The sequence below is a fragment of the Rhea pennata genome, chromosome 18 (genome assembly GCF_028389875.1).
Source record: "Rhea pennata isolate bPtePen1 chromosome 18, bPtePen1.pri, whole genome shotgun sequence".
Lineage (NCBI taxonomy): Eukaryota > Metazoa > Chordata > Aves > Rheiformes > Rheidae > Rhea > Rhea pennata.
In genome coordinates this window covers 10,428,637-10,456,374 of record NC_084680.1, presented here as the reverse complement: position 1 = coordinate 10,456,374, position 27,738 = coordinate 10,428,637, and the positions used below count along the sequence as shown (strand labels likewise).

Genomic DNA, 27,738 nt, shown 5'->3' with positions numbered 1-27,738 from the left:
GCACTCCAGTTCCGCCAGAAGCAGTTGGTAAACTATCAAACAGGTGTTTTTACCAGATGCAGCACTTTTAGCAGGTGCTGGGAACTACGCGGCAGGCGCGTGGTCCCGCCGTCAGGAGTATCCCCTGGAACCGAAGATGCAGCCGGCGGGGGCTGTCCGCCTTGTCCCCAGCGGCAAAGTCTACAAGCAGATCTTCGAAGATGAGGTATAAAAAACCCGCGAGTGGCAAAAGCTAAACTGTTCAACTAGGTTGGTTGGTTGCTTCCTGGAAGTTAATCCAGAGGTTGATTTGAACCGTTAAATATTATGTTTTAGCGGAAAATAATTTTATTTTCAGGCTGAATTTTCCTGTGTCTCTGTTACGTACCAGGAAACACTAAGTGAAGGCAGCTTCGGTAGGATGAAAACAGAGCAGTAAAAGATAAGCGGCAGCCTGTGGGGTTTTGTTTTTGAAAGGAAAACTGGTGTGACTTAATGCGCATGGTTCGACTCCGGGATTATCTAAATCATGTTTCTCACTCTGCTGTTGACTTTCCTTGTAACCAGAAGCAAGGCACACAATTCGGTTTGCTTTAGTTTTTCTGTTTGAGGAAAGAGATATCTCTTTTGCCTCTTTTGAAAGGAGTCTTGAATGAAAGTTGTTATGCATGTGCAAAGTAATGTTAATTATTTCTGCTACTTTTACTTCTCTGTTTTTGTTCATTCTTTTGTCATTCTTCTCTGGTTAATTGGTTTGGAAAGAATTCCAACCATTTTAATTACGTTTTTTTGAAGGTTCATTTAGTACGCTCTTTGGGTGAAGTAAGGAGCAAGACTAAGTTTTCTATGAAGAGTGAAAAGATACCTTCAGTTAAGGACTCAGAAATTTGTGCTGGTGGAAGGCCGTTACTGCGTTACCAGCAGAAGTGTGTTGAAAAAATGCCCTATACTGACTTCACAGAAAAGCCAGTGTTATACAGGTATAGAACAGAAATATAAATATGTGTTTATATGTTTATGACAGAAGCGTGAACGTGTAAGATTTGGACTGGGAGCTAGATGATCCTGAATTCTTGGTTAAAGCACTAACTCTATCTGTATTGGACTATGTCCTTTATCAGAGCTGTAAAATGGATTTACTGAGCTGCAGCACATCAATGTGAGGGTTGCTAGGTTAGTATTTGTTGAGGCCTATAATATGATTTTCGTTTTTAAAATTTGTTGTTCATCTTTCTTATTCAAAGCAATCTAGATGTAAGCCCAAGATAGATAGATATCTGTTTTTGAGCTATAGTTTAAGCTATGCCTACTTTTTGTATGATTAGGCAGTAACAACAATGTAATGATATTCTCACTATTATATAATTAGTTTCCTATATATTTGTAAGTATGAAAACCATATTATTAAATTTAATTGGCTTGGATCTTACATCAGTAGAGGCAGGTAACATCAATGGAAGTGGCTGCAGGAATTTCCAGCTCTGTTATAAGCTGTGTGCACGAGTAACAAAATAAAGTAGAGCCTCCATCTGTTGCACCCTAACTCTTCTGTTGAATAATGACTCCCTTATTTCCACATCTTCCAAGGAGAAACACAGTGTCCAAACTGTTTGGAAGAGCAATGGGCAGATAAAAGCTGTTTTCATTCATCTTGCTGATTATTACTTAACATTTTATGGATATTATACATTTTAGAGGTAGTATGTATGTCTTCGTAGTTTAATTGTATTAAATTTGGGATTACTGTTTTTATGCCGTCATAGGACATTTGAGATTTTGATCAACAAATAATTGATAATTTTTTACAAGATGATCTCCAGAGATCTCTTCCAACCTCAAGCATTCTGTGATAATTAGTCAGTGCTATTCATCTGTGATAGGAACATTAATTCTATGAACCAACACCCCGTTCATATTTTGATGTTAGGAGGATGCTTATGTTTATTTAAATGTTACATTTTGCCAGTCAATTTGATCCATAGGTTTCTTATATATCTAGTACAGATCAAATCTTTCTTCTATTTCAGGGAAACTACAACACTTCAAAAGGTTTGGAAAAGTGAAGACGTAATTGCAGTTGAGGAAGTCAGAGCCCTACCTGATTTTGTTGGTAAAACTGATTTCAGATAATCTAGTTCACATTTTTAGGAGCCACTATATATATATAATGTTTTGAGCTGAAAAAGGTTAAAGAAATATAAAATGAACCTCAGAGATGTCCAGACACATCTTTGATTTCTAAGAAATTTTGAAGATGAAGAATCTATCCACAGGAAAAAATGGTTGTAAAATTGAAGTCAGTTATCAAAATATATAGTTATACAGTAAATTCCAGTTTTGATGTAAGCAGCTCTTGTTCTTGGAAGTTGCGGTTGTTTACATCATACTTAAACTTAGTTCATAGTTTGCATGCTTTTATTCTTCTGAAAAATCACCGATTAATAAAATTAAAGGAAATCAAAAGTATGCTTTACAATTTTTAACCTAGATTAACCTAGACTTTATTTTCTGTGAAAAGCTGACAAGCACTATAAAAGCCGCCGCACAAGGTATAAAGGTTGCGGTGTTGATTTAGAGATTTATTGTGTGTGCCTTATGTGTTCTGCAGCAGCAGTTCTAAGCTACATCATCCTCATTTCTTTCTTGGCAGTTTCTGAGAAAACAAGCAGCAGTATTTTGGAACACCTATCAGGATGCAGGCAAGGCCGTCATGATGACGCACTGACCTCAATGCATCATGAGCTTGCCTCCATTGCAAGAGTAAGACTGGATTTTGTAGTTCAGGTAGTTTAGAGTGCTATACAAAAGATAGAGACTAATATTCAGAAGATCGGACCAACTTTCTACCTTTTTAGGAAATAGAATCCTTTGTTTTGGAGCCTGGAAATTTACTTTTGTCAAAACTGTTGGAATCAGATAGAAAAATTGAACTTTGGTTCAAAAGGATTGAGCTCCACACTGATCTGGAAGGCTTCTCAATAGAAGTAAGGCAGCTCATGTCATTGTCTCATTTTCAGTTATTTGTACCTGGTGTTTGTAATCCACTTGGTCTGTGTAACATATCTGTTTATGTCCTGCTGTAATTTTAAAATATAATTGCTTTCTTTTCCTTGTATTTTTTCAATGAAATTGATAGTAAATCCTTCTTGCAGAGTTTGGAAGAACTATGGGATGTCATCCACCAGGAATATTTGACCAGAAGGAAGTGGATTAGGGAAATGGATGAAACCTTAAAAATGGTTGAATGGAGTCGAACTGACAAAGTGAGTTGTAGTTTTAATGACTGTTAATTAAGCATAAGATTATTATTTGCTCATAATGCTAGATACAGAGCCAAAGAGTAGCTTGTTTCCACAGGAATCCAAGAGGTGTGCCATGGGTTTTGATGCATAGATGATTACTGCCTGGTTGCCAAAGATCATTCTCTCATTCTATGCACACATGATCAGGAAAAGATAATACTTTTCTATATACAAAGCTTCTGTTTCTTCCATGGCTATTTGCAAAAGAGATGCAAGGAATCTATGAGTTGTTTTTATACTTCTACAGGATTGTTTAGGTCAAACCATCATCAAATCTGAAGGTTTTTTTGTTAGGCCATACCTATTTGGCAGCTGAGAACATGCACAGATGTGCCTTAGCTAATTTTAGTTGGTATACATTGAGTATCAGTAGCAAAGATGCTATAGTTAGGTATGCTTTAGCCTGACCTATAAAAGTCACTGGAGATCACAGGTAAATGTTTGATTTAATATATGGATAATTCATAATGAAGTCCTTGCTGCTTTGTTCTTATAGACAACCAAAAGCTGTATCTGTTATACCTTCTTCAGTTAGCCCTCTCTTTGTAATGCAGACACAGTGCATAGCTCCAGCAGTATCACTAGTAATTTTTCTGTTTGATTAGTTGTGAAAATGACCAGAGAAGACCATGTTTGCTTAAAATATGTGCATCTGCTTAACACAGGCACTGGTGGACTCGCTACAGATACCTCAATAAAAAATTCTAACCAACTTCTTTTCAATTTGTAACATGTTTGCAGAGCTCTAGAGAATCACACATATTCAAGAGAAATTAGCTGAAATTGAAATCAGTCGCAGAATTGAATGGTTTGGATACTTTTTTTTTTTTTATCAGTGATTAAAAAATCAGTATTAAAGATGCTTAAAATTGGTATTTTAAGACATACATTCACTTCTCAATCTGCCTAGCAGCCAATTGTATTTATTTTAATGGAGAAAGTTTCTTATTCGTTTCATGTGTTAAGAAACTGACTTTTCAGTTATTCAGACATCTCTTTTGTTTATTCTTTTATTGCACAGATAACAGATGTACTGAGAAAGTATACCGTGATGTTGGAGGATATTTCCTTCCTTTTACCACCTGATGTTTATAGGTTCATGAATGATGAAGCCATGGTGAGTCTTTTGTAATGAGTCACATCTGCCTGTGAGAAGATAGCAAACTAGAATACTCCCAGAATATCTTTCTTCTCTTATCAAACTGAAATTCATCATTTCTACCTATCAGTCATGGTAATGTAAGAGAGCATTTTCCATTTTGCAAGGCATTCTTCAGTATTCATGTTCTTTTTTTCTGTAATTTGTTAGCTCAACATAGAGCTGCCAGTTGTTTTGCATGTATGTTATGTGCTGCTCTTGTTCCTGTTCTATTTTTTAATACACAGATTATTAACAGAGCCCTATTGGCCAATCGGAGGGCAATTGCCAAGCTGTTCTTTAATTTAATGAAAACAGAATTGAAAAGGGAATTATCACATCGGTTGAAATGGCAAGATAGGTTGAAGGACTGGAAGCTCCTACAAAAGAACTATGCAGTTCACAATTTCAGGTCTGAAATTTTGAAGCTGATTATGTTTCGAAGTATGAATAGCCCTAAGTGACTAGTGGTCATTTGCATTTTTTATTAAAATTATATTTTATTCTTTTACCTTTATAAAACTAAAAGAATTTAATGTTCTTCTTTAGTCTCATGTATATAAAACACATTTTGTATTTGTATTTCAAACATAAAATGTTCCCCAACAGATATTTACTTCAGTGTAATCTTGTGTCCTACAGAGAATTTATGGCAAGTGAAGAAATACAGAATCCACCAGCTGTACAACATGAAATGGAAAACATGATAAAGCATCAGATTTTACTTAATGAAAGGAGACTAGAATTTCTGCAATGCCTTGGGTATGGAAAAAGAGAGAACAGTAGTGGGAAAACAGGGCTCTTGCAAGAGTTAATGAAGGACTTGACTACAGAATGCTCTTTGTACAGTTGCACACTGGAGAGGAGCAATGCAGCAGTAAGGCCCTGAACTACTTCTGTAGACTTCACTTTAATGGGAAAAATTATACTCTTGGTTTTCAGGGCACAGGTTTCATTAAATAGGGGGTCATCCAGGCTTAGAAATGCAGGAATGTAGAAATAAAGCTCATTGGCCATAAAAACAGAATAGAAGCAAAGGCAGACAAGGATGAGAGAATAAGTAAAAATTGATGACCTTGTCTAGAGATTATTTAAGGTTGTTTTTTAAGTTTATTTTATTATATGGATTAAGGAGATTGAAGGGATCTCACATTAGTATATTTTAATCTATCCTGACAAAAAGAAGATAGTACGGGTGCAATCCATTGCACTATTGCCATTTTAAAATACAGTTTTTATTTTAGAGTGTATATAGGAACTAGGTGAATTACACTTAGTTCCTTGTCATTTAACAAGGGCCTTTAGAAACAGCAGACATTGTATTTTCATTTCTGAAATGGCTGTGAGTCTCTTTTCTAACCACTAAAATAAACTACTGTGATTTGATTTCTCTGATTCATAATTTTAGCCTTTGAGAACTGACTGGATTATATTTGAAGATGGTTGACTGTTGTTTCATGTTTTGATAGTAATCTGTTGCCTCCAGTGCACACGAAAGCTGAGATAAATGAATGGTACAAATCGTTGGTGAATTTAAACAAAAGCATAGGTAAGGAGGGAAAGTGTAAAAACAGTCTGGAATTCGAACTTTTTTTTTTTTTTTTTTTTTTTTTTTTTAAGGAAGGGGTGACTCAGATTTTGAATACATATGTTTGCTATATTCCTTGTTCTGTGTATTTCCATATACCTCCTGAGATGCTTAGCAGTACAACCAAAAGGAAGCTGCCTATTGCATTGCTTCCCTTTTGCTGCACTAGTATTTTCACATGGGAAGGTCTAGCAGTAGTTGACCTGGTTAAAATTAGTCTGGGGACAAAGAGAAAGTTCATTTTAGTCCAAATCAATACTCCAGTCATATAAAAATATTTCTGTTTGGCTCTTGTAGAATGAATGCAAAAGTATTTGAGGTGATTCCTTTGTGATTGTTGCTGTCTACCTTCGCTCTCTGTGTGACTACCTCCTGTCTCTCCAGAAGAGATAGTGTCTTAGTGTTTTTTAGCTTATATAACAGCAAATGTGATAACGATTATAAATAACTTGCATTAAGTATAATGATAAAAAGATTTGTGTACAAGTGTCTCATTTTACTTGCTGATAATGTCGTGTAAGTGTGAAGACGCTACTGGCATGATTTGGGGCTCAACATAGGTCCTCTGTTGTGTTTCCATTTCACACTGTACCATGAAATACTGAAATCTGACAATGGACTTTTACATCCTGTTTTTCCATGTCCTTCAGACACCCACAATGTGCAGTGTCTGATGAAAATTCGTGCCCAGTATGAAAAGGTCCATCAGAAATGTTTGACAGAAGTGCAGTTATGCAAGGTCAGTATCATAGTTCAGCAAATTCTTGGAGGGATTCTTGATAGCAGTGTGGTGTTTGAGGATCCAGCCAGCTCTCAGATAGAGTAAGGGGGAAATTAGAAAGTAATTCCTGTTGCATTAGAAGACTTACTCAGCATTTTGTTTTGCAGTAACTTGTGGTATTTGTACACAAAATGTATGAAAACTGAGTAAAGTTAGTAGTACGGAAAGGTGTGCTGCCCCACATTTAGGTAGAGGGCTCGAGGTCAGAACCCCCCAGCATTTCTGACAAGTCTGTCTGACCTTGGGGAAGAAATTCCACCTCTCTGCCTCAGTTTCTCTCTGTGTACAAATGGAATTATACTGCTCACTACCAGCACGTGAGATTTGAGGGCCTAAATCGCTCTGTGAAACGTTTCAAGAAAACTTGATAGCAAAGCTGTAGGAAGAACAAGCAATTTCAACACACATTAATTTCCTCAGTCTAATGCTGATTGTTAATGAAGTAAAACATCAGAGCTTCAGTCTGCTATTGTAAGATGAGTATAGCAACTCCCCAGCTTTCACATGTGCAGTCTGTATCCAACTTAAAGAAATACTATATTTAACCACACTCTCTAAAAGCCACGTGATGGTTTATATTGTATATGTGTCAATAACTAACCATTCTTTTTGTTCAGAATAAACTGTTGAATCAGAGCGTTTGCACAAAAATGGAGGCTGAAGAAATTGTGAATTCTGACTTGCTTCATTTGACTGAGAAACTACAAAGTCAGTTTGAAGAAGAACTGGAGCATATGGATGTATGTTTTTTACACTTGTTCTTATTATTCTGGGAGTACTATTCTTCATGCACCACTGTGTGACATGTCATATTCAACTAAGGCTATTGATGTTAGGAATAGATCCATAGGGTGATTGGATATCTATCCCATCAGTTAAAAAAGAAAACCCCTGTGGTGTGGTTCAAGAATTCACAGTTGTTGGTTTTATGTTTATAGTAGGTTGTCAAGGATGACTTAGGTATAACTCATCCTGCCTGGAGACAGGGATAGATTTAAATATCTCCTAAATTTCTTTCAATTCTATCTTTTATGATTCTATATATAAAAACAAATAGACAGTTGTTCTTAAAATGCTAAATAGCCAGATATTTCAGGGCTTATGGAAATTTTGGTGCTTCTTACTTGACAATGCTTGACAGAAGCAGAAGAATAAGCAGGAAGTTTGATACCTCAGCTTTTAGGAAAAATATTCTTATCCAGTTTAGTTGGGCTGTTTTTATTTCTATTCAGATAAAGGAGACTACATTGAATATTGGTGGCCTACCTTCAGGCAATTTTTATGTCATATAGCCCCTTAATCATTCATTTCATCTTCAAGCAAATATTTTAATAGTAACTGGTTCATTTAATTATTTTGTTTTAGAGAGATTTGGAAGAGCTGGCTAAGCAGAATGAACAGAATTGTAGAGACTTGTACGGTTATTTTCAGGAAGCTATTGCCCTCTGGGATGTGCATCAACTCCAACTCTCCTACCAAGAAGATGAACTTAAGAAGAAATTAGATGAATGCAGATGGAAGCAGGATAACTTAATACAGGTAAAAATAATCTGGTGTAATGTAAAGAAAGACTTCTTATGCAGAGTGGCCTTTGGAATTCAAAGTATCTGCTTTGTAGCAGGTAAAAAATTAAAGGGTAATCATAAACACTTGTACTGAATTGCATGAATTTACGTGAGGGGGAATTTCTTCACTGTGAGAGTGATGGAGCACTGGAACAGGTTGCCAGAGAGGTTGTGGAGTCTCCTTCTCTAGAGATTGTCAAGGCCCACCTGGATGCCTAACATGCTCTAGGTGACCCTGCTGAGCAGGGAGGTTGGACTAGATGATCTCCAGAGGTTCCTTCCAACCTTACTGATTCTATGATTCTATGAATTTATTACAAGGTTGTTTGATTCTGTCAGGTACATTTTTAGATAAATACTTGATTCACATTTAATGATCATCCATATATTATTCTTGATACAGGAATGGTCATAAAGATTATGTTTCCTTTATTAAGGAACTACAGTTTATGCATAGGATCTCATGCAGGTATAGTGCCTTGTTCGTATGTCAAATTCTCATATCGTGTGTATCATGCGACTTGGGGAGGCAATATCAAAGGTTATGTTCATTATCTATGAAAAATTGTTGTACTAGCCAGTTTTGGTAAGGTAACATCACTTCTTGGTATATAGAATAAATCTAGCCTTCTGAGGAATCCAGTGTTTGAAAGTATTCTTATCCGTACCCTTTCATAGAGGAGTCATGTTGGGGGCCAGTTACTTCTGTAATACCTTCAGAGCGAGTGCTACTTGATGCCAAATTTATCAGGCTAAGCACCCTTGTGGAAATGAAGACAGAAGTACATTTAGCTCAAAGTTTTTCATTGTGAGATTCCTCAGTAACTATTCTATGCATAAAACTGGGCTGCTTACATTCTGTAAGTTATGCTGTTTAAACTCATTCAGGCATAATGTCCAACTCTAGTGAATGTTCTTTTACTTAGCTGGGCTTCACTTTTTGTGATTAGCAACAAGTACTATTTCAGAGTAAACGCATTTTACACACCATAGTTATGCATTAACTGCCTTGAAAATAACCCTGTTAAATATATATTTGTATGCTGTTTGTAAAGCAGCCTTTTATATAAAATTAATTATTTGAATCCTGAATAGTTTTGAAGCATCTCAGTAATGACTAAATCTTTTTTTTTTTTTTTTTTTTTTTTTTCTTATATGCTCTTAGATGATGGAAACTAATCTGGATATAGTTCTGGATAAAATGAGAACAGCAAGCTCTGAAGAAAAGCTAAAAAAATATTTGGAGAAAGCTGTTTCTTCTTTGGATGATATTAGAACTGAGTATGAATATTGTAATGCAAACTTGCCAAGTAAAGCATATTCAAAAGTTATTAGAACTATTTAAGCTGTTTTTCTGCTGCAGTGTGAAGGTTTGAAAAAACGTTGTTACTTCATGTAAGAATTAGAAGTAAAATATTTTCCATATTGAGCCAAGTTAAGGCAAGCAACACCTACAGTTTAGAAGTAGGTGCAAGAAAAAAACAACAAATAATGGTATAATTTGAAAAAATATTGGATCAGTATTATTATATATGATGTCATCCGTATCAGTGTCATAGATTATCTATTTATTCAGAAGATAGAAGTAGTAGTTCAGATTCTTGAATAATATTTTGGAGATCAGAAAGTTGATCTCTGCCATTAGCTCTCCTCTTGGTTTGCAGATTTGATCTGCTTCAGGGTGGCAGGAACTAGGAATTATTAATAACTTTCAGATAGCCTAAGCATACGTTTTGGTAATCTTTCTGTTCTATTTGTCGTGATCAAGAATCAGCATCTTTAAATAAATCACATCCAAATTGGTACATACAATATTCCTTGTTGAAGCACCTTAGCAGAAGGTTTGAGGATTTAATAGCCAGAGAAGAAGTTGTATTTTCGTATGCAGATGATCTTCTGTCTTGATCAGATCTGAGGCATATTAGAAGAGCAGTACACACACCTGTACACGTGCCACACTGTAGTCTGGTATATGGCTTAATATGAAATAACTGTTTTTAGAGCTGTTGGTTCAATACTGTTCCTATTCATTAGGACCATTTTAAAAAAAGTGAGCAAGTACCTTTTATGTGAGTGAGAACACAGTGAGAGGTTGCAGAGATGGAATGTAATCTCTTTGAACATTTGAACACATGTGCAAGTTCCCCTTAATTTTCGTAATAGAGTTAAACCAGATGTGAACCTAAATGAAGACAAGTTGCTTTTTCTTGGACCGAGACTGAATCTGAGCCATTACTTTTCATTTCTGAGTACAACAAAACTAAATCAGAAAAGCTTGAGTCATAGCTGACTAAACCGAAAGACATTAGTTTGATGCCTTGTTTCTAGTATTTCTTGTGTAAGCACAGGTCTTGAATGATTTTTTTTTGTCTAGAATGAAAGATCTGAAAGCCCTTATTGTAAAACTTATTATTACACATGTTTGTGTATTTGTAATGAAATAATTCCTACTAACAAGGCAGAATCCCATTGTATTCAACCTGCATAGATACAGTACAATCATTGATTCCAGCCCTAAAGATTTATGAAATCGGTGGAAAAGTTAGATTCAGATTTAAAAGCATAATAGTCATGTTTCATTTTGTTTCTATATACGTCTCTTAAATAGTGACCTTGCATTTTAACAGGTATGAGACATTCAATCAAGTTCTAATGGATAAAGTAATGGCTTACCCTGAAGCTGTTTTGCAGGAGTTGATTTCTTACAGTGTATCTATCAGCCAATATTTTAATGTAAAAGAAATCTTTAAACAGGTATAAAGGAAACAAATTTCTTGTGGTTTAAAGTCTTGCTTTTTCACTTTGGGGAATTTACACTTTTATTGAAATTCAGATTAAATAAATTGAAACATTGTTTTGGCCACAAGATTAAAGTAAGCTTTTGCTAGAATTGGAGGGAAGCAAGGGGGACACAAAACCTTTCTCAATTCTACATTTTGTTGTTGTGAAGTACATTTCAGGAAATTAAAAATTGCATTTTTAAACACAAAAGTGAGAATCAACAAAAATATGTTAATCAATTTCAGTGTTATGGTTGGTTCATTTATTAGTTCATTTATTATTAGTTCATTTAGAAGATAAAGGATCTATTCAGGACTAGACTATCTTACTGAAATAGATGTAATTTGAGAAGAGATGTGAATTTATGATTCTAAGGAAGCAAATTTTTATTTTTAAATTGTAGGGTTTCTTTTTTCTTTTTGTTTTTCCCTGTTAGAACTTGCAAGGAAAGATAGATGCCACTTTTCAAGAGCAAGGTAATACCTCAAAGGCACAAGAAGGTCTTTCTGCTTTCTTGTCTTTTAATCTATATTCCTTTGAATTATGACCAGTAAAACTTTGTTTTAATTGGGAAGAATTAGTTGAAGTTTCAGAAGCTGAAAATATGGTGGAACAGCAAGCTGAGAGCTTTGTGCAAGAATATGAAGAAGAGCAAAAGGCTGATAGCATTCAACAGGAAAATGAAGAAACACATACACCTGAGAATGAGGACATCTTTGCACAAGAAACTGAAGAAACAGAGAAACAAGAGGATGGAGAGAGTATTCCTCATGAAAGTGAAGAAACTGATCATATAGAACAGGGGGTAAGTTTTGCACAAGAAGGTGAAGAAGAGAATACATTTGAAGGTGAAGGAAGTCTTGCACAAGCTCATGATGAAATGGGAAATCTCCTTCAGGCTGAGGTAAGTCTACATTCTTTGAAAAGATCAGATTTAGTTTGTACAGACAGTACACATCAGTCTTTACTCTTTCATTTATTTCCTGGACAATTAGGACTTATATCCTGTTTATGGACAACTGAAGTCATAAAACAGTTCACAAACATTCTTTATGCACAGCTTTTACCCTTGTAAAAGCATTTTGCAAATAATAGTTTCTGAAATATGCTTCCTTCTTTCATTGTAGTAATCTTAACCCATGGTGGGTGATTTAAGTCATGTTTGTATCTATTACTTTTTCACGTCTGTACTTAGGTGAATTCATTTCATTACTGTAACCAATGAGACTTGCAAACACATTCTATATTTGCATGTCCCTCTAATTGGGAAACACAATGTTATTCTTAATATCCTTAAGATTCTTACATTAACTTGTACACTGTTGATTAATGCTTAGTAAAGCATGACATTTTTAAAGATTAACAGATGATGGTTTACAATTGCTTCCTAGGACGTGATCAAGAGTAGCAAGGTGGAAAGCTCTGAGTTTGCTGTTGAGTTCTTTTCCACTTCTAGTGGAAACACTTACACGGTTTTTGGAGCTGAAGAGGCAAGAAAGACTAGCATCCCAGAGAATTATTTTACTAAATATGAAGAAAAAGAATCACTTCCTGCATACCTGGAACATGTCCTTATAAAAGACACTGTGTTTGCAGAGCTTAAAAAATGGTTAGTAGAAAATAGTTTATCTTCTTTTTTTTTCCTTTAGGTAATGGGTAAATTTTGGATGTTTGGAAAAAATATTTGAATAATCATTCAAAACTATCTAACTATTTTGGTGTTATTCCTTTCTTAAATCAGTAAAAATAAGAGAAACTTTTGAGGTTGCTCTTCACCTATAGCTCTCAAAGTACCTAACACACAAACATTATTTACAAAAAAAAAAAAAAAAAAAAAAAAAAAAAAAAAACAATTACAGGAAAGAAAGAAATTTGCCCAAATTCCCTGCAGAGTGATAAAGGCAAAGTGCCTGGCACTTAGTAATATTCTGCAAGCTCAAAAACTCTCAGTTCTGTAGTAACTTTTTTCTCAGCCTTCACTACTGCAGAACAGGAAGAGATTGCAAGATGCCTGACTCGAGATATCATTAAGAAGGAAGAAAATACAAATTTATCATGCTAACCTTATTTATAGTTTCTGTTGACTAGAATAGTAGCACCAGTTTTGCATAAATGGTAATGAAACCTATCTTCCTGTGGTCAGCACCTAAATTCTTAAAGCCTGATTTATTTGTTTAAAGCTTTTATGAATTTATATATCTGCAAAATTAAAGCTTGTCTGTGTTATAATATTCCACTGTGCTTACTGTTCCTCACTGTAGTAATTTCTTCTTCAATCATAGGATTCGCCTCTGCTTTTTTGAACACTTGGAGAAGTGGTTTACACAGTCCTTATCCAACTCTTCTGTCATTGTGGCTGCCAAGAAAGAGGAGCTGAATTCAGAACTTAACTTGCATCTTCACTTGTGTCAATCAAGGCAGGAACACATAAAGACAAATATCTGCAATGTTAGAGCTGGTACTTTTTTTTTTTTTTTTTTTTTTCTGAGCACTATATGTCTTCATTTAGAGATGATCATGAATGGACCAAAATCAGTTCAGCGTTAGTTGACTCAGTAGTAGAGAACAATAGGAAGCAGTTGAGTCTACTAACTCCTAGCATAATATGTTACTTGTATATTATATTTTTAAAGAGATACTTCTTTTCCATAGCTCATGTTGATTTGTACTATTTTATGTTTGGAAAATATCCAGCAATATTTTGATCAATGACTTTATTGTAGAAGATGTAGAAAATTCTGTTTCCATTGTCATCATTTGTGAATCCTCCTTGAAATTAATTTAACAATAGTCTGTCATGGTAGAAAATTTAAGTAGTGTTACAGAAAAAGAATTAGCAAGTGTTGGGAGAGACAAAGTGCCAGTGGTTGGGTCCTGGATAGGAGAGGAAGGACTGAGCTATATAAAATATTACTGAGCAGTCGTATGTTGGCCACAAATAATAATTATTTCTTGTATGACAAGTAGCAAGTTCTTTTGGGCAGGAAAAATGAATCAAGACAGGTTTGCCAGTCTTCAATATTTAATCTGCAGAAGAAAATCTGTTTGGGAGAAAAGGAAAATAATTTTTCAATTTCACTCTTTACAAAAAAGACAATAGGTGCCGCCTTGGCATTTTCTTGAGGTTGGTTGGTTGGTTGACTCCTGATTTGCCCAACTATCATTCCAGAGGAAGGACCAAAAATGTCTTTCCCCTCTCCCACCTCCTTCCTTTCTGCCCTCCTTTCTCTCTCTTGCTCCCCCTATACCTCTCTTGCCCCCCCTTCCCTTTCTTTCACATCCTACTTTCCCTTTCTTTTCCTCTCCAGCAAAAATATAGGAAAGTGAATTTTTGATTTTAAAAGAGGAAAAATAACTTTTAACTTACTTTGGTTACAAGACTGGACAGCGGCCAGGTAATAGAGATGTCCTCATTCTCCAAAAATAAAGCATGGAGGGAAAGAGAGCTTAGGAGCAAGCAAAAGATATTTGCAATTTGAATTGGTATAAGCCAAAGATGTAAGAGAGTCAATGAAACAGGATCATGTTCTTTATTGTATTTTTAAGCCCCTCTGAGATTTCACTTGTCTTTGTTTTATCCTTGATAATAGGTTGATTTATGCTTGTGATAGTCCACAGTAAGCAGGAAATAATGACCATATTTTAAGAGTTGTTTTCTTATCAGCGGAACTGTTGCTCCACAAGGAGCGTCTAGAGTGCCACTGTGCAGGGGTGATGGAAGCTCTGAGCAAGGAAAAAAATGAATTTCTCAGACTTCATGATGAGCAAAATACCATCAGCAAAGACTTCTGCTCACGGATCCGTGACATGGGATCTGTCTTCGTTGGTGCAGCTAAGACTGAGAAGTGAGTGTGTTGCAGGTCTTGTTGGCTGTGAGTTTGTATTACTATACAAAGACTCCTGTGATTGATATCTAAGATTTCTCTTGTTCCTGGTTTGCCTTCCAAATCTGCTTTATCTGTGCTGTTACTCTTCAATGAAAACTACATCGTGAACTTGCACAGTAGTAGCAATTGACTAAATGGTTTTGAAGAATATTTTTCAATAGCATCTGCTGCTTGCCAGTGTCTTCTAAGTGTTCATCAAAACAATCACAGTTCAGTGAGTTGCTTTCTGAATACACTTCTGCTGAGTTTCAGTTTTGTTCATGTCCTTACCACGAGCAGCCTTTGAACCATAATGTATGCTCTTCTATATACACATTTTCTGTCTTTTAATATTTGCTGTTAGGTTGGTTTCTTTCACTGAAAGTCTGCACTCAGAGCTGCTTAATCATTTGGAAGTCATCCAGATTTCCCTGAGAAGTTACCGGAACTATTTGGAGGAAGCTTTGGGAAAATTACGAGATTCAAGTGTGGATTTTCTCAAAGCTTGCAGGTATTCCACTGGAGGGATATTTATAAACACAGTTACCTATTTCTGGGTATGAGCCTTTATTGTGTAAACAGAACAGTAAAATTAAATTTTATTCTTTTATTCAACTGCAATTATACTGTTTCCATCAGTTTCCTATTAATATCTATGTCATAGCTAAAATAGTCTTTGAGAAAAAGAAGACTTCTAGCCAACTGCTTTTCTTTGCTGGTTGTTTTCAGATTATTTTCTGAGGGAGGTAACTTTTCTCCTGAAGAGATACAATCTTTCTGCAAGCGTCTTCAGAAAGAAGGTGAACGTATTGACTCTTTTGAAGGTTTAATCATGGTTGATATGGAGAAAATGGAATCAGACTACTTTGAGCAGGTGTGCAGAGTTTTTTTTTCTTTCAAATTTTGTATTATATTGACATGTATAATGTGACTCGTGATCAGCCTGCTCCTGGATTGGAACTGTAAGGCAGTTCTAATTAATTTTGTATGATAAATACATGATGAAAAAATATAAAGAGATGGTGAGTGCTATTATTTAAATTGAAAAAGTGTGAAAATTAATTCTTTATCTTTTTTTTTCTGGCATTTTTTAAAGGCTACTGAACTTATCAACCAGTCTGAAACAAAATTCCGTTATCTTTCCATGGATCGGGTATTTATGGAAAAGATTCAGCGATTTCTGACAAATCTACAAGTGCAAATCAAGTCAGAGGTACAAACAGAAACACCAGAGCTTTGTTCAATTTAATTTTAATCATTCCTCTATATAATTCCTCTATTTAATTGGAGAGATTTATGGCTGAATTCGGAGAGGACAAATATTAAGTGGCTATTTCTGTTCAGTCTTGTTTTCTGTCATTATCCACTTTAAACTGTAGTCTTGGTACTGCTGCAGTTATGCTAGAACAATGCAGTCTTGTAGCACATTTAACATGTACATGCTCAAATAAGTATATCTTCCCTGAAGATCCAGAATCTCTATGCCAAATCCCTTTTGCGGAAACAATCTAATATTTCTATAGCTATTGTAGTGTTCATTGACTTTGGATGGATTTTCATTTCATCAGTATTGCTTCTGCTTTAGGTAGCAAATTCCAATTTGCAAGCAGAGACGTTGAACTCGTATCTGGAGAAGCTCCATCAAAAAATAGATGCTTGTGCTCATCCTACTGCAGATAAAGAAGTAAGTTCTACGTGGCACCACCTGGTATTAATTTGACTCTGTGTGTGTTTGGATAGTTTTGGAAGCACCCATCAGAGACCAAATAGTCAAACTGACATGTTGAGTTACAATTACAGAGCAATTTTTTACCATCTCCACCCAAAATAGCAAGAGGGACCACAGTGAGAAGTACCTCGTTTATATGAATATAAAATACAATGCCATAAATTTTATATAAGACTTTTTGCTAACTAACCAAAAAGTTTTGTATTAGTTGCCAGTCCCATGTATTTAGCAGGCAGTCTTTATATGTGGTATTTAAAATAAGTAGCTAATATTTTAATATTTTTGAGGCATATTCTTAATATAGCAGATAAAATAAACAGTATATGCTATATGGGATGCACAGCAACAGACATGAAACATACCTGTGGAGATCAGGGCTTGTATGCTCAATTTTACCTTTCTTCATAGGCAAGTCTCTATCTGTGCACATTACAAATAAATAAATAAATAAAAGGATAGCACAGAATTTTTGCTTAGAAGGATCCCCTGCAATGCGAGTGTTACTGTTGTTAAGGTTGCCTGGATATGCACCAGTTACTCCCCTCTTTCCAGCTTTGAGCAAGCATATTTACACTTGTGATTATTTTTGAAAGCAAAAATCTGTTTCTTGAGACAGTAGTAGGTCAGTCTTACTGCCTCCATGCACGTGTAAACAAAATAGTGACAGAACTGGTTCACATGATGTTGGAAGCAACAGTTAGCATATTTTAAAAGTCTTTAATCTGTCTAATTTAGTAAATACCAACCATATTATCATATCTTTCAGGCTTTGACTTCAGAAGAGTTGTATGACTTTTCCAAAGTAGTATTGAAAGAACTGAAAAAGAGGAGCCAGTATCTCGATTGCTTGCTAGTAAATGTAACCAGCCTTTATGATAATGTAAGATAATATCCAAGTTATTTATATTGTATTTAATTTTGAGTGAATTTTAATGTGTGTGTGTGTTAAGGTTTTTCCAAATGTGTATTTTGAATTTTCAAAATAGTGAAGAAATCTGTATTTTGAATCTTTAAGTGAAGAAAGATGCTACGTTATGTCAAGTGATTGCGAGCCGTCCAAGACCTACAAGCATTAGGTCAACTCTTTAAGGGACTGAGTAGATCAGTCACCACTGAGCTTACTGATTGTTAAAGATGTCCAGCACCCGCAAAGAGTTACTCAGTCCTTTGCAAGAGTTTATTTTCAAGGAGCAGCACTGCTCATGTACGTATTTCACACTTTTTTTAGTGTCCTGAAGAGTTTGACAGACTGACGGATTTTGTATCAAATGTTTCTTTTTCCCCTTCCATACTTGGAATGTCTGTTTATTTTGTAATTTACAGTAGATCATTAGTTTTCAGGTATATACTTTAAATACTGGTTATGATTATGAGAATCCTTAACTCTTAGCCAAACTCTTAACTCCTAGATAACTGAATAGTGAAAGTGTAACTACTTCTAAATATCTTGAGTTGTACAGCTGCAACAACATTATTCCTAAAATTATAAAAGTCTTTCTTTCATCCTGTGAAGCAAATATTGTGTGGAAGATCTGCTTTAGTAATGAATAACTGCATGCAATACTATCATTAAGTGCATGTTACAGTCAACAGGCTTTTATTTTCTGATCAATCCAGGAGGAGTTTTCCTCTTCTACAACAGAGATTACGTTACAAGGCCCAATTGCAGTTGCCATTCGAACAGAGTCTCTCAGAGATGAGAACAATGTGATGGTGATGGGCATGGATCCTGTTAAATTTCCTGTGTTAAATCCAAGCAGAATGGGAAAGTCTGCAGTTGAAGATGTATCAATAAGCATTATCAAAAATTTGCTTGAGTAAGTACTTGTTTGCCTAAAGGTATTTTTCTGTCATTGTCTTTATTTATATTTTTCCTTACTTTATATACTTTTTCTTTTAATGAGGCTTATGATAGCACTACAAGGAACTTTACAATGGCATTTTTTAAATTTTTATTCCAGAAGCAGATCAAAGTTTTTCCAAATGTAAATTTTTCTCATTTATCTTTGTCTATATGGGATTATCGTGTATGTTATTTGTATCTAATACTACTACTACATATTTCCTGGTCAGGCTTGACTTTTTTTGGGGGGGAGGGGGGAAAATTTCTCATAGCCAACAATACCTCATTGTTTGGATATGACTAATAAAAATTAAAGTGCTATAAACTAGGCATTACATAGGAATTAGAATTCTATCTTCTAGAGTATTATTTTAGTTAAAAGACAATTATATGCTACATAGTGCAACATGTATGTGAATGAACATACAAAGAGCATAATAAACAGACAAGTGTGTACCTTGCAAATAAATATTTTAATACAAAATTGTGTTTGTAGAAACATATCAGTTCCAGTTAAGCCATTGATCAGGCCTGTAAAAGTACTTACATTTACACAGTCAGTTGTAAATGTAATCCTATCAGTTGAACATTATCACAGAAATTGAGCTTCATTTGCTTCATTCAGCACATTGTAAGGATAGAGAATTTGTAGCAAGATATTCAGAAGCCACTTTTGTTTCAGAATTCAGCCATCCAGAAAATCTTCAGTCTTGAATCCAGAGAGAAATGATTGTTCAAATTCATTAGGACCAGGTGTGTCAGCAGTTCTTTCAATATGTTATATTCATCTAAATTGCAACTCTTAATATATCATTGAGCAAGTCCAGCTTGTCTCAGGCCAGTGTATTCTACTGCTTGTAGCTTACATGCTAGCTCCAAGGGAGTTGTTCATCCTAACTTTTTTCTTGGTTATCTTTGTTTTGCAATGATCGAGTTTATCTCTGACTCATAACCAATGAAAGCTGCAGACTGGAGTAATGGTTATAGAATGAGGTGCACTCGTATTTGTGATAGCAAAAGGAAAAAGGGCTGGGAGGAAGAATGGGAAGAGAAATCATGAAAATACGCAGGGGGTTCGAAGGCATTTCTAGCAGTGTATTATCATTGACTCAAAGGTGGGATACAATGGTAACCCCAACTGGCTCCCTACCTGGTGCTCCCAGTTCCTCATCTCTCTTACCCAGAGTCTGAATTCCCCAGCCACTTCTAAACATATCCTCTATTTCCTCCCCATTCTAAAGCCCCCTCACATCCAAGACTATTAATGTGGCCCACTTACTCCCTAGTTCCCTGCCTTAATATTGTTTTAAGCCCCTCCCACTTGCCATGTGTTTTCTATGCCAGTCCTGTTCTTCATGCCGCAGTCCACAGCCTTAATCCCTATTGCCACTGCTTGATTCCTCCAGCTCTGTCTGCCATAAATTATTGTTCCTACGGTTGTTCCCCTTAATGTTGGAAGAAAGCAGTATAGAATAAGAACACAAGCTATATAAGTGTAGACTAAAAGACTTTAGTTGGCATTTTTTCAGTGTTTTTCCTCTTCTCTTATTAAATATAAAGCAATTCTTCCGACATCAAAGAGGAATTCTCGCTTAAATGTGCCTGATGAAGGTCCCCAGAACCCTGCTTACAACTACACAGCTCTGAGCACCAGAAAGTCATCATCTTTTAACCAAAAGATATCAACAGGAAGGTAAGATTTGTGAAAGAGGAATTCCACCTACCTTATTCCTATGCAGAAATTTCTCAGTTCTGCCAGCTCTTTGAAAATTTCTCAACACACTTTCTTATTAGCCTGTTTTCTGCCTGTGCTTATCTTTTGGGATCTCTTTCTTGTTTATGTGTTCATGATCAGCTTTGCATTTTATTCAGATTGTGTCGGGGAAAAAAAAAATTCTCTTTCATCTACTGCTCTTTTGTATTGTGGAAGTGTTGAAATGTAGACTAACCCCACTTTAAGCCAGTATGGATTAATATTCAGGCCTCGTATCTAAACAGAATGTCTTCAACTTGATTCATAGATGAAATGAGCTACTGTAATAATGAAAACAGCAAAAAAGTCTTAAAGAGCCATTAAAGAAAAAATCCTTAGAAAAATTTCTATAAAAATTATTTTCGTGTTATATTTTAGAATTCCAATTTTTCTTCAATTTCATGTCCATCATATGACTGACTAGCTCAAATAACTGGTCAGGAAGGCAAAAGTTTTGTGAATAGTTTCAGATTTATGTCTTGTCTCCTTAGCATACGGAAATACAGCAGGCCAGGTCGCAATGACAAGAGATTCTATATATTTGAAGAGAAGCCTCCAGAATCTGAGTAAGCCTTGTATATTTACTGAAACAAAAATTCATCAGCTATAGAAATAACTATTTATCCACCTATTTATTTATCTATTTAGTTATTTATAATGGTGAGCTACATAGATCACTATTGAATTTTTGAGGAGTTTAATCTTGACATTTATCATTAAAGTATTTACAGGCTATCTCATTTTGCAGGATATTTAGAATAAATGAAAATTCATCTTTTTTATTCTGTTAATTATCTGCAATGGGTGGGCTCACTGGAATAGCTAGTGTTGTACATTTACTAAAAATGGGCTGGAAAATGTAAAATAGCCAGTCTTTGAATTACTTTAATCTATTAAAAGTTTAATAAATTTTGTACTTGTATTTGTGTGCTCAGTGTTACATTTATACAGCTCAGCTAGGAGCAGACTGTTTAGGAAATTATTTTAAATGGTTCTTTCTATTCTCTAAGAACATTTACTTATTCTTGCTTGATGTGTGTAGTTATACTGTAGAAAATTCAGATATTTCATAGGTGCCAGGCAAATCCATTATGCCTAAGATGTTTAAACACTTGGGAATTTGGTTCAATGCTGTGTTTCAAAACATTTCCAATAAGCAACGAGACACACCTTCAAATATTTTTGTTTTATTTATCTAAAATGCAGAGTAAGCTCTTAATGTGAATTTTCAGCACATGAACTTCACCAAGATTGCCTTTTACCCCAATGGCCTGAATGCATTCTCTAGTAAACATTTTTCGATAGCTCAGAGTGTGCTTCCTCTGAAGAAAAATCTGTGCAAGGGGAGAAAAGGTTCTCATACACTCTGAACATTTGTTTGCATATTCTGGAAAGTATGTTTTAAAACAAACCTGAACAAAGTGTTTGAAAAAGTAAATATTGTCAGTATGATCTTTTTTCACTGTGATTGTTTCTTTCATTTTGCTTGTTTTCAGTACTTTTAAGGGGATTATTAACAGTATTCTCTGGGCTGGTAATGACAGCTTACTCTGTCTTGCTGAGGTAAGAAAACTCAAAGTTCTTCAGTCACTTTTGCTGTCATAGATCTACTGTGGCAGTTAACTAGTTCGTTTCTGTTTCAGTGTTTGGATGGCCCTCCAAAAATTTCCTTTCTTCACATCCATCTAACTTTTCAATAATATTTGACACAATGTATTTTTAATCATGGGATTCTTTATTTAATAAGCATTTTAGATTCTCATGCAACATAAGGTACATGGCAAGTACAGGCATCCATACTTAGTTGTATAGTAGAAAGGCTGCAAAGCCAAGACAGTTCCAATGGCATCAAAAGAAAATGTCAGACTGAAACAGCATGGAGGAGTGACACGTGCCTACCTTTCAACAGACTTTCCAAGTGTTCATAGATGTACTGAAGTTTTGTTGTAAGTACCTATAATCAAGTTGCTACATACTAGGACTTGCTAGATTATAGTATAATCTTAATAACTAATATTTGAATACATATCACCAAAGCTAAAAGCAATACAATGGGAAAAGGACTGATAGTATCTTTTCAGAAGTGGTAGTTAAGCTGCACTGCAGTCTCAAAGAACAGTACTCATTCAAAGAGCAAATAGGCATCAAGATGAAAGCTTGTAATAGACACAGGGCAAGGAAGACAACAGTGTTGTTATATGCCTAGATGTGACTTGTTTGGATGTGTTACCAACCCTTTTCTGTTTTATCTTTACCTTCTAAAGGAGTTCTACCGAAAAGATAAGCATCAAATCACAATTCCTGAAGATCTGCCAGAGACATTTGAACTCTGTGCTGAACGGCTCAGACATAAAATATTGTCATACCAAAGTCAGACAGATGATTACTATAATTCCTGTCTAATAGGTAAATTCCTAGAGCTAAGTCTTTTAACTTCCTGTGTATACATGACTGAAAATGCAATGATTATTTCTTAATCTGTCATGTTCAGTGGCAAAACTCCCGCTGATTTTATGGGAAATCTGGCCGATAACTTCTGACTTGTATATTATCAACCAAGAGCATGGCAGAAGGACCCTTGACTAAACTGAAAGCCTGTAGAGTTTTACATCTTTTAATACTTCTGTGTTTCTCCAAGCATTAGACATAGGAGAAGAAATGGTAGGGCCAGAATCTTTGGGAGATAAAATTTCAACTTGTTTGATCATTACAGTGTGCATTGAGCCAGAGTGAGTTTTATTTCCTTACAATGAGTACTTCTGTGCCACATGAACATATCTGCCTTTTCCAAAAAGAATTTCGGGATCAGTTGAAGCTGTTTGAAGAGGAACTCCCTTACGTCTCACAGTTGGCAGTTGATAGTCTTTTAAAAGAGCACGAGCAGAAGCTCAGCTGTTCCACTGATCAAATTCGGCACCTCTTCAATAAACAGCTGGAAGACTGGGAGAACATAAAGGTATGTATTATGGACATGTTGAAATGCCTCCAGTATAAGGTATCCTAAATGGATCAGTATTATAAAACTTCATTTTATTAATCTCACTGCTTAATCACTCACTACTGAGCTAGCCATGGATTTGTGTTTGCAGTTAGTCTGTGTAGTTCTATTGGAAGCTTTGTATTTCTAGTAGCTCCATTCCATGCTCTCACTGCTTGTAGCACTGGGCTTTCCTCTGTGTTATCTTGTACAGCTCTGTCAGTCATTTTTATATTTAGGCTGCAGATTCTTTACTGTAACATTGTTTGTAGCATGGCTACACAGTACATACTATATAGGTGTACTCCATTGTAGGTTTTATTACATACAGAAAATGAAACATTATTATAGCTTTACTACCTTTTAAAAAGGAGTATATCTTATCAGATCTGATAAGAGTCATAAAATAGATTGTGCAGAAAACATTGTAGGCTACAGTTTTTAGATTTTGTCCCTCTGAGTATTAAGTTAAGTTCAGAGAAAAATACAGATATAATAAATACTTTTTTTTACCATTTATAAGAGAGATTATTACTTGTGATGATTTGAAAACAAAAACCAAGGTGAGATCAGAGGCCCTGTTCTTCAGTAAGTACTTATGCAGTTTCATACATGCCGCACTGCAAGGTTTATCTCTGATCTGTCAAGGAACACACCAAGTTCTTTCTTAATACTTGTATATAAAAAGATTGTTTGCACTTTTTTCTCATTATGATTCAATTGCACATTCCTTACCGGAAGTATTTCTTACTTACGTATTTCCTAAAAGGCTGTACACACAAATCAATTACGTCCTTCTCTGGGACATCCAGAGAACTTACTTCAGCTGGAAGCTTTATGCCAAGAGGAAGTAAAAAGGCAAAAAGACCAAGCTGATGCTATTCATCTCAATACACAGATGATGCAGGTAACTATAAAGCCATTGCTTAATATGAACTTGTTAGTTGTTGTATTTGGAAAGGAGGCTAGATTTTGCATGCATTTCTCTTACCTATCAAAAGCAAAATGGAAAATGTTTTCAATTTTAAGATACACTGTTCACACAATGTTTTTTAACTATGAATTATATGTTATCATTATTAGATCAGCATATGCATAAATGCATATGTACAAGTACACAGATTTATTGTGGAACTAACTAATCTTTTGTAATGTTCATAGAACATACTGAAGAAGAGATATGGTGTCTCTTAATAGTATAAGTATTGAATATGAGACTAAATTTGGAGGAACAGTGACATCCTCTGGTTAGTTATTTTAATTGCAGAAGACAGATACATGGGAGAGTTTTTTCTGTGAGCATCTTGATAGTGCAAGTAGCTGCCATTTATCTACATAATATTAAGAACAGAAATAAGCAGTCCTCTAGGGTTCTTGAAGGTCAGTTACCCAACATAAAAGCTCCTTCTGTTTAATTCTCTCAGGCCACTTACTCGAAACTTTATACTGTTTTAATACCCAAGTATTTAATGCCTAAGTAACATCATCTTCCTCTTAGCTCTACACACACCCACACGTACCCATATACCCTTTGTAGAATAATACATGGCCAAAGCACTTCCACCTAAAATATATGAATTTCCAAATGGCCTTTGCTTTGGGCAAAAATAAGTATTTACAGATAGCTGTCTCTGTCAGGTTTAGGTGCTTAACCCAAATATACAGTTACTGAGCAACTATATACAGAATTTCTATAGCTTTTTATAGCTTTAATCTAGTAGTGTTGAGAACATTGCCAAGGAGCCCTTTTAGAGCCTTTTATTTGCCGCTTAAACCATTGTATGTGTTGATCTGTAGCTGCTGCAAGAAGTCAAATTTGGAGAGCTATGTAGTTCTTTCAGAAGTAATCTGAAAGGAGAGGCAGTAAACTATCAAAATAATTAATTCCTCTCTGTTGTATCCAATTTCCCGACAGGCCTGTGCTGCTGAGTGTGCTCAAAACTTTGTTTCTGCGCTAGCTGCCTTCACTGAAAAGCTGCTTCTGGAATTAGATGAAAGTATCACTATTGATGATGTAGAACTAGCAAGTAAGTTAAGATGAGATTGCTAGTTTAGGCCTCAACGTCTTTCTCAAAGATACCAGTAGACTCTCTCAAAGATATCAGCAGATTCTCCCTAAAAAGGGAAATACTCAGATTACTCCAAGATTTTAGGTAATTTCTACCATAAGCATCTATGCTAATTGTTTTTCTTAGTCATATTCTTACTAGTGAATAATTGGCAAGATTTAATGATATCACCTACTGAGTTTTTTTTTAACAATCATTTTTTAAAGGTTTCAATTACCATTCCATGCAATATAAGATTCAAAATATATATGTATATATTTGCGTGAATGTTACTGTATTCGCTTATAGTATTGAATGAAAAGAGCTTTTCGTTTCTGATCAGGTTCTTGAGGACAATGTAAAGGAATAGTCTCTTCTTCCCAAACTCACTCTGCAAGCCTAGTGTTTTTCTTAATCAGTGGAGATGCAGCAGAGAAGGCCAGGGAACAGTGGTGGTTTGTGTCTTTCATATTCTAAGCTACTCTGAGAACAGGTCAAAGTCTTGCCCTTTATCATGTAGATCAATGTCTGCTTGCATTTAAGCCACCTACTGAGAATTGCTTGTTGAACTCCTGCTATCCCAAAGCATCTGCAAACCTGGCTTCTGTCGTGCTTCCTACTATGAGAGTTAGGAAAGAACCTGCTACTATAACTATTTTAATATCTCAGCCCTATCACGGTAGAGCAAAATTCAGTTAATCTAACTTTAAAGTTAGCTAGAGAAAGATGTGCTTTTATAAGTACAAATAGGAAAAAGAGACTTTTGTATGTGGTAGTACTTTAAATGCACAGATTTGCATGATCACAGAATATTTGAGGTTGGAAGGGACCTCTGGAGTCTGTCTGGTCCAACCCCTCTACTCAAGTATAAACGTGCATGCAAAGCTGTTTATTAAAAGTGAAAAGCATCAAGCTGGATATAGTATAGTTTCTTCAAAACAGTGGTATGACTGCCATTGTTCTGCTACTGCTAAGTCTATCTTCTACTGTATCCCAGAAATTGAAATGCCAAGAGAGAAGATAACCACCCTAATCCGTCGTAAACAAGCTGGGCTTTCTCTAGAAACCTGTGAAGCTGAACAGTTGATTGAACGTGGGAGCAGGTAACATTTGAAGATACTAAACACCATTCTATGTAGTTCTTGTATTCCAAACTGATCTTAGACACTATTCTTAGTTTTCTGCTCTGCTTGTTGAAATTGTTATGTATTATGTTTATCATTAGTGATGTCATTTGACTAGTTACAGGGCAATTTGGGTAGGTAGTGATTTTAAAGAGAGAACAACAACAGATTGAAATAAATAAGTGAATCGTGTATTCTATCATAATGCAATAAATTTTTGTATTGCCATAGCACTTTGCTTACCACTAGTCATCACTCCCAACACTTTAAAATTTATAAAAATACTACATTTTTTCACTCAGAAGATATGGATTCTATTTGCTATGCACAGTTTCTGAGATTGTAAATCAAGGATAATTGTTCTAAATAAGGAGAATTAAAAGCTTGTTTAATCTTTTGCACTTTAAGTACAATTAGCAAAAACTAGTGTGATCTGCTGTTTTCTATTCCAATCTCTTCTGTTTTGTTTGCTTTGTTTTGAAGGACTTGGCCAGGAATACCAACGACTACTCTTACTGACAATTCAGACTATATTCTTTGCAGGGAAACTGCCTCTGTAACAACAGCTAAGACTACATTGGGCCACATAGCAGCAGTAGAAGCAAGAGATGCAGTATATGAGGTTAGTCTGTGGGAAAAGACTGTTTGTTGGTGGCAGGTGGTGGTGGTTTTTATAGAAGAAAGTATAGTATGTATAAGTTTAGTATACACAGTGTTTTTAGATCTTAAAGCCCTATTCACTGTGGTAGAAATCCTCTCTCATGTCTATTTGTGATGTTGTCAGAAGTGGACAGAGCTGGTTTCTCAGGAAGCCCTCCCATTCAGGTACATTGCAACAAGAAATTGTTTCAACAGAAAACTCAGATAGTTCTACTGCTAAAGGCAAAGAGTGAGTGGCCTGCATACAATCATCTGACACAGTGGATCAGGACCTGGATTTAGGCAAAATAAAACTCTACCTCGTTACTACTCTTCCCTCACCACCTTTTTTGTTGTTGTTGTGGTTGGTTGTACAGAAATACAAATGTAAACTTGAGCAGCAATTTGCCCAGATCAAGGAAGAAAGTACAGCTCACCTGATGACAACTCAGCGCTGGGAAGATTGGTGGAAACAATCCATTCAGAAGATAAAACAGCTCTATACATGAGATCAATCAAATTTTGCTAATATCTTTCTGTTCTACAAATAAATGTACTCCTGACAAAGAAAAAATTATGATATTGTATATTTGCTGGAGTAATTGAGGAATGTAAGTAAATAGTC

General features: G+C 35.4%; 1 protein-coding gene across 1 annotated transcript; it reads left to right on the top strand.

Moving 5' to 3' along the window:
* Positions 1-136: 136 nt before the first annotated feature.
* On the top strand, positions 137-27,704 carry CCDC180 (coiled-coil domain containing 180). Its single transcript, XM_062590958.1, is given in 37 exon segments — positions 137-205; positions 775-959; positions 2,007-2,089; positions 2,630-2,739; positions 2,835-2,963; positions 3,132-3,242; positions 4,303-4,398; positions 4,668-4,831; positions 5,062-5,181; positions 5,889-5,968; positions 6,658-6,746; positions 7,406-7,528; positions 8,154-8,327; positions 9,519-9,634; positions 10,981-11,107; positions 11,571-11,610; positions 11,710-11,939; positions 12,526-12,743; positions 13,417-13,592; positions 14,799-14,979; positions 15,365-15,511; positions 15,730-15,874; positions 16,097-16,213; positions 16,586-16,684; positions 17,496-17,609; positions 18,323-18,546; positions 19,255-19,325; positions 20,133-20,265; positions 20,817-20,891; positions 21,822-21,888; positions 22,590-22,731; positions 23,121-23,281; positions 24,072-24,209; positions 25,218-25,329; positions 26,348-26,453; positions 26,958-27,096; positions 27,491-27,704. Coding segments are annotated over 37 exon segments (4,743 nt in total). The 3' UTR covers positions 27,623-27,704.
* The last annotated feature ends 34 nt before the right edge of the window (positions 27,705-27,738 follow it).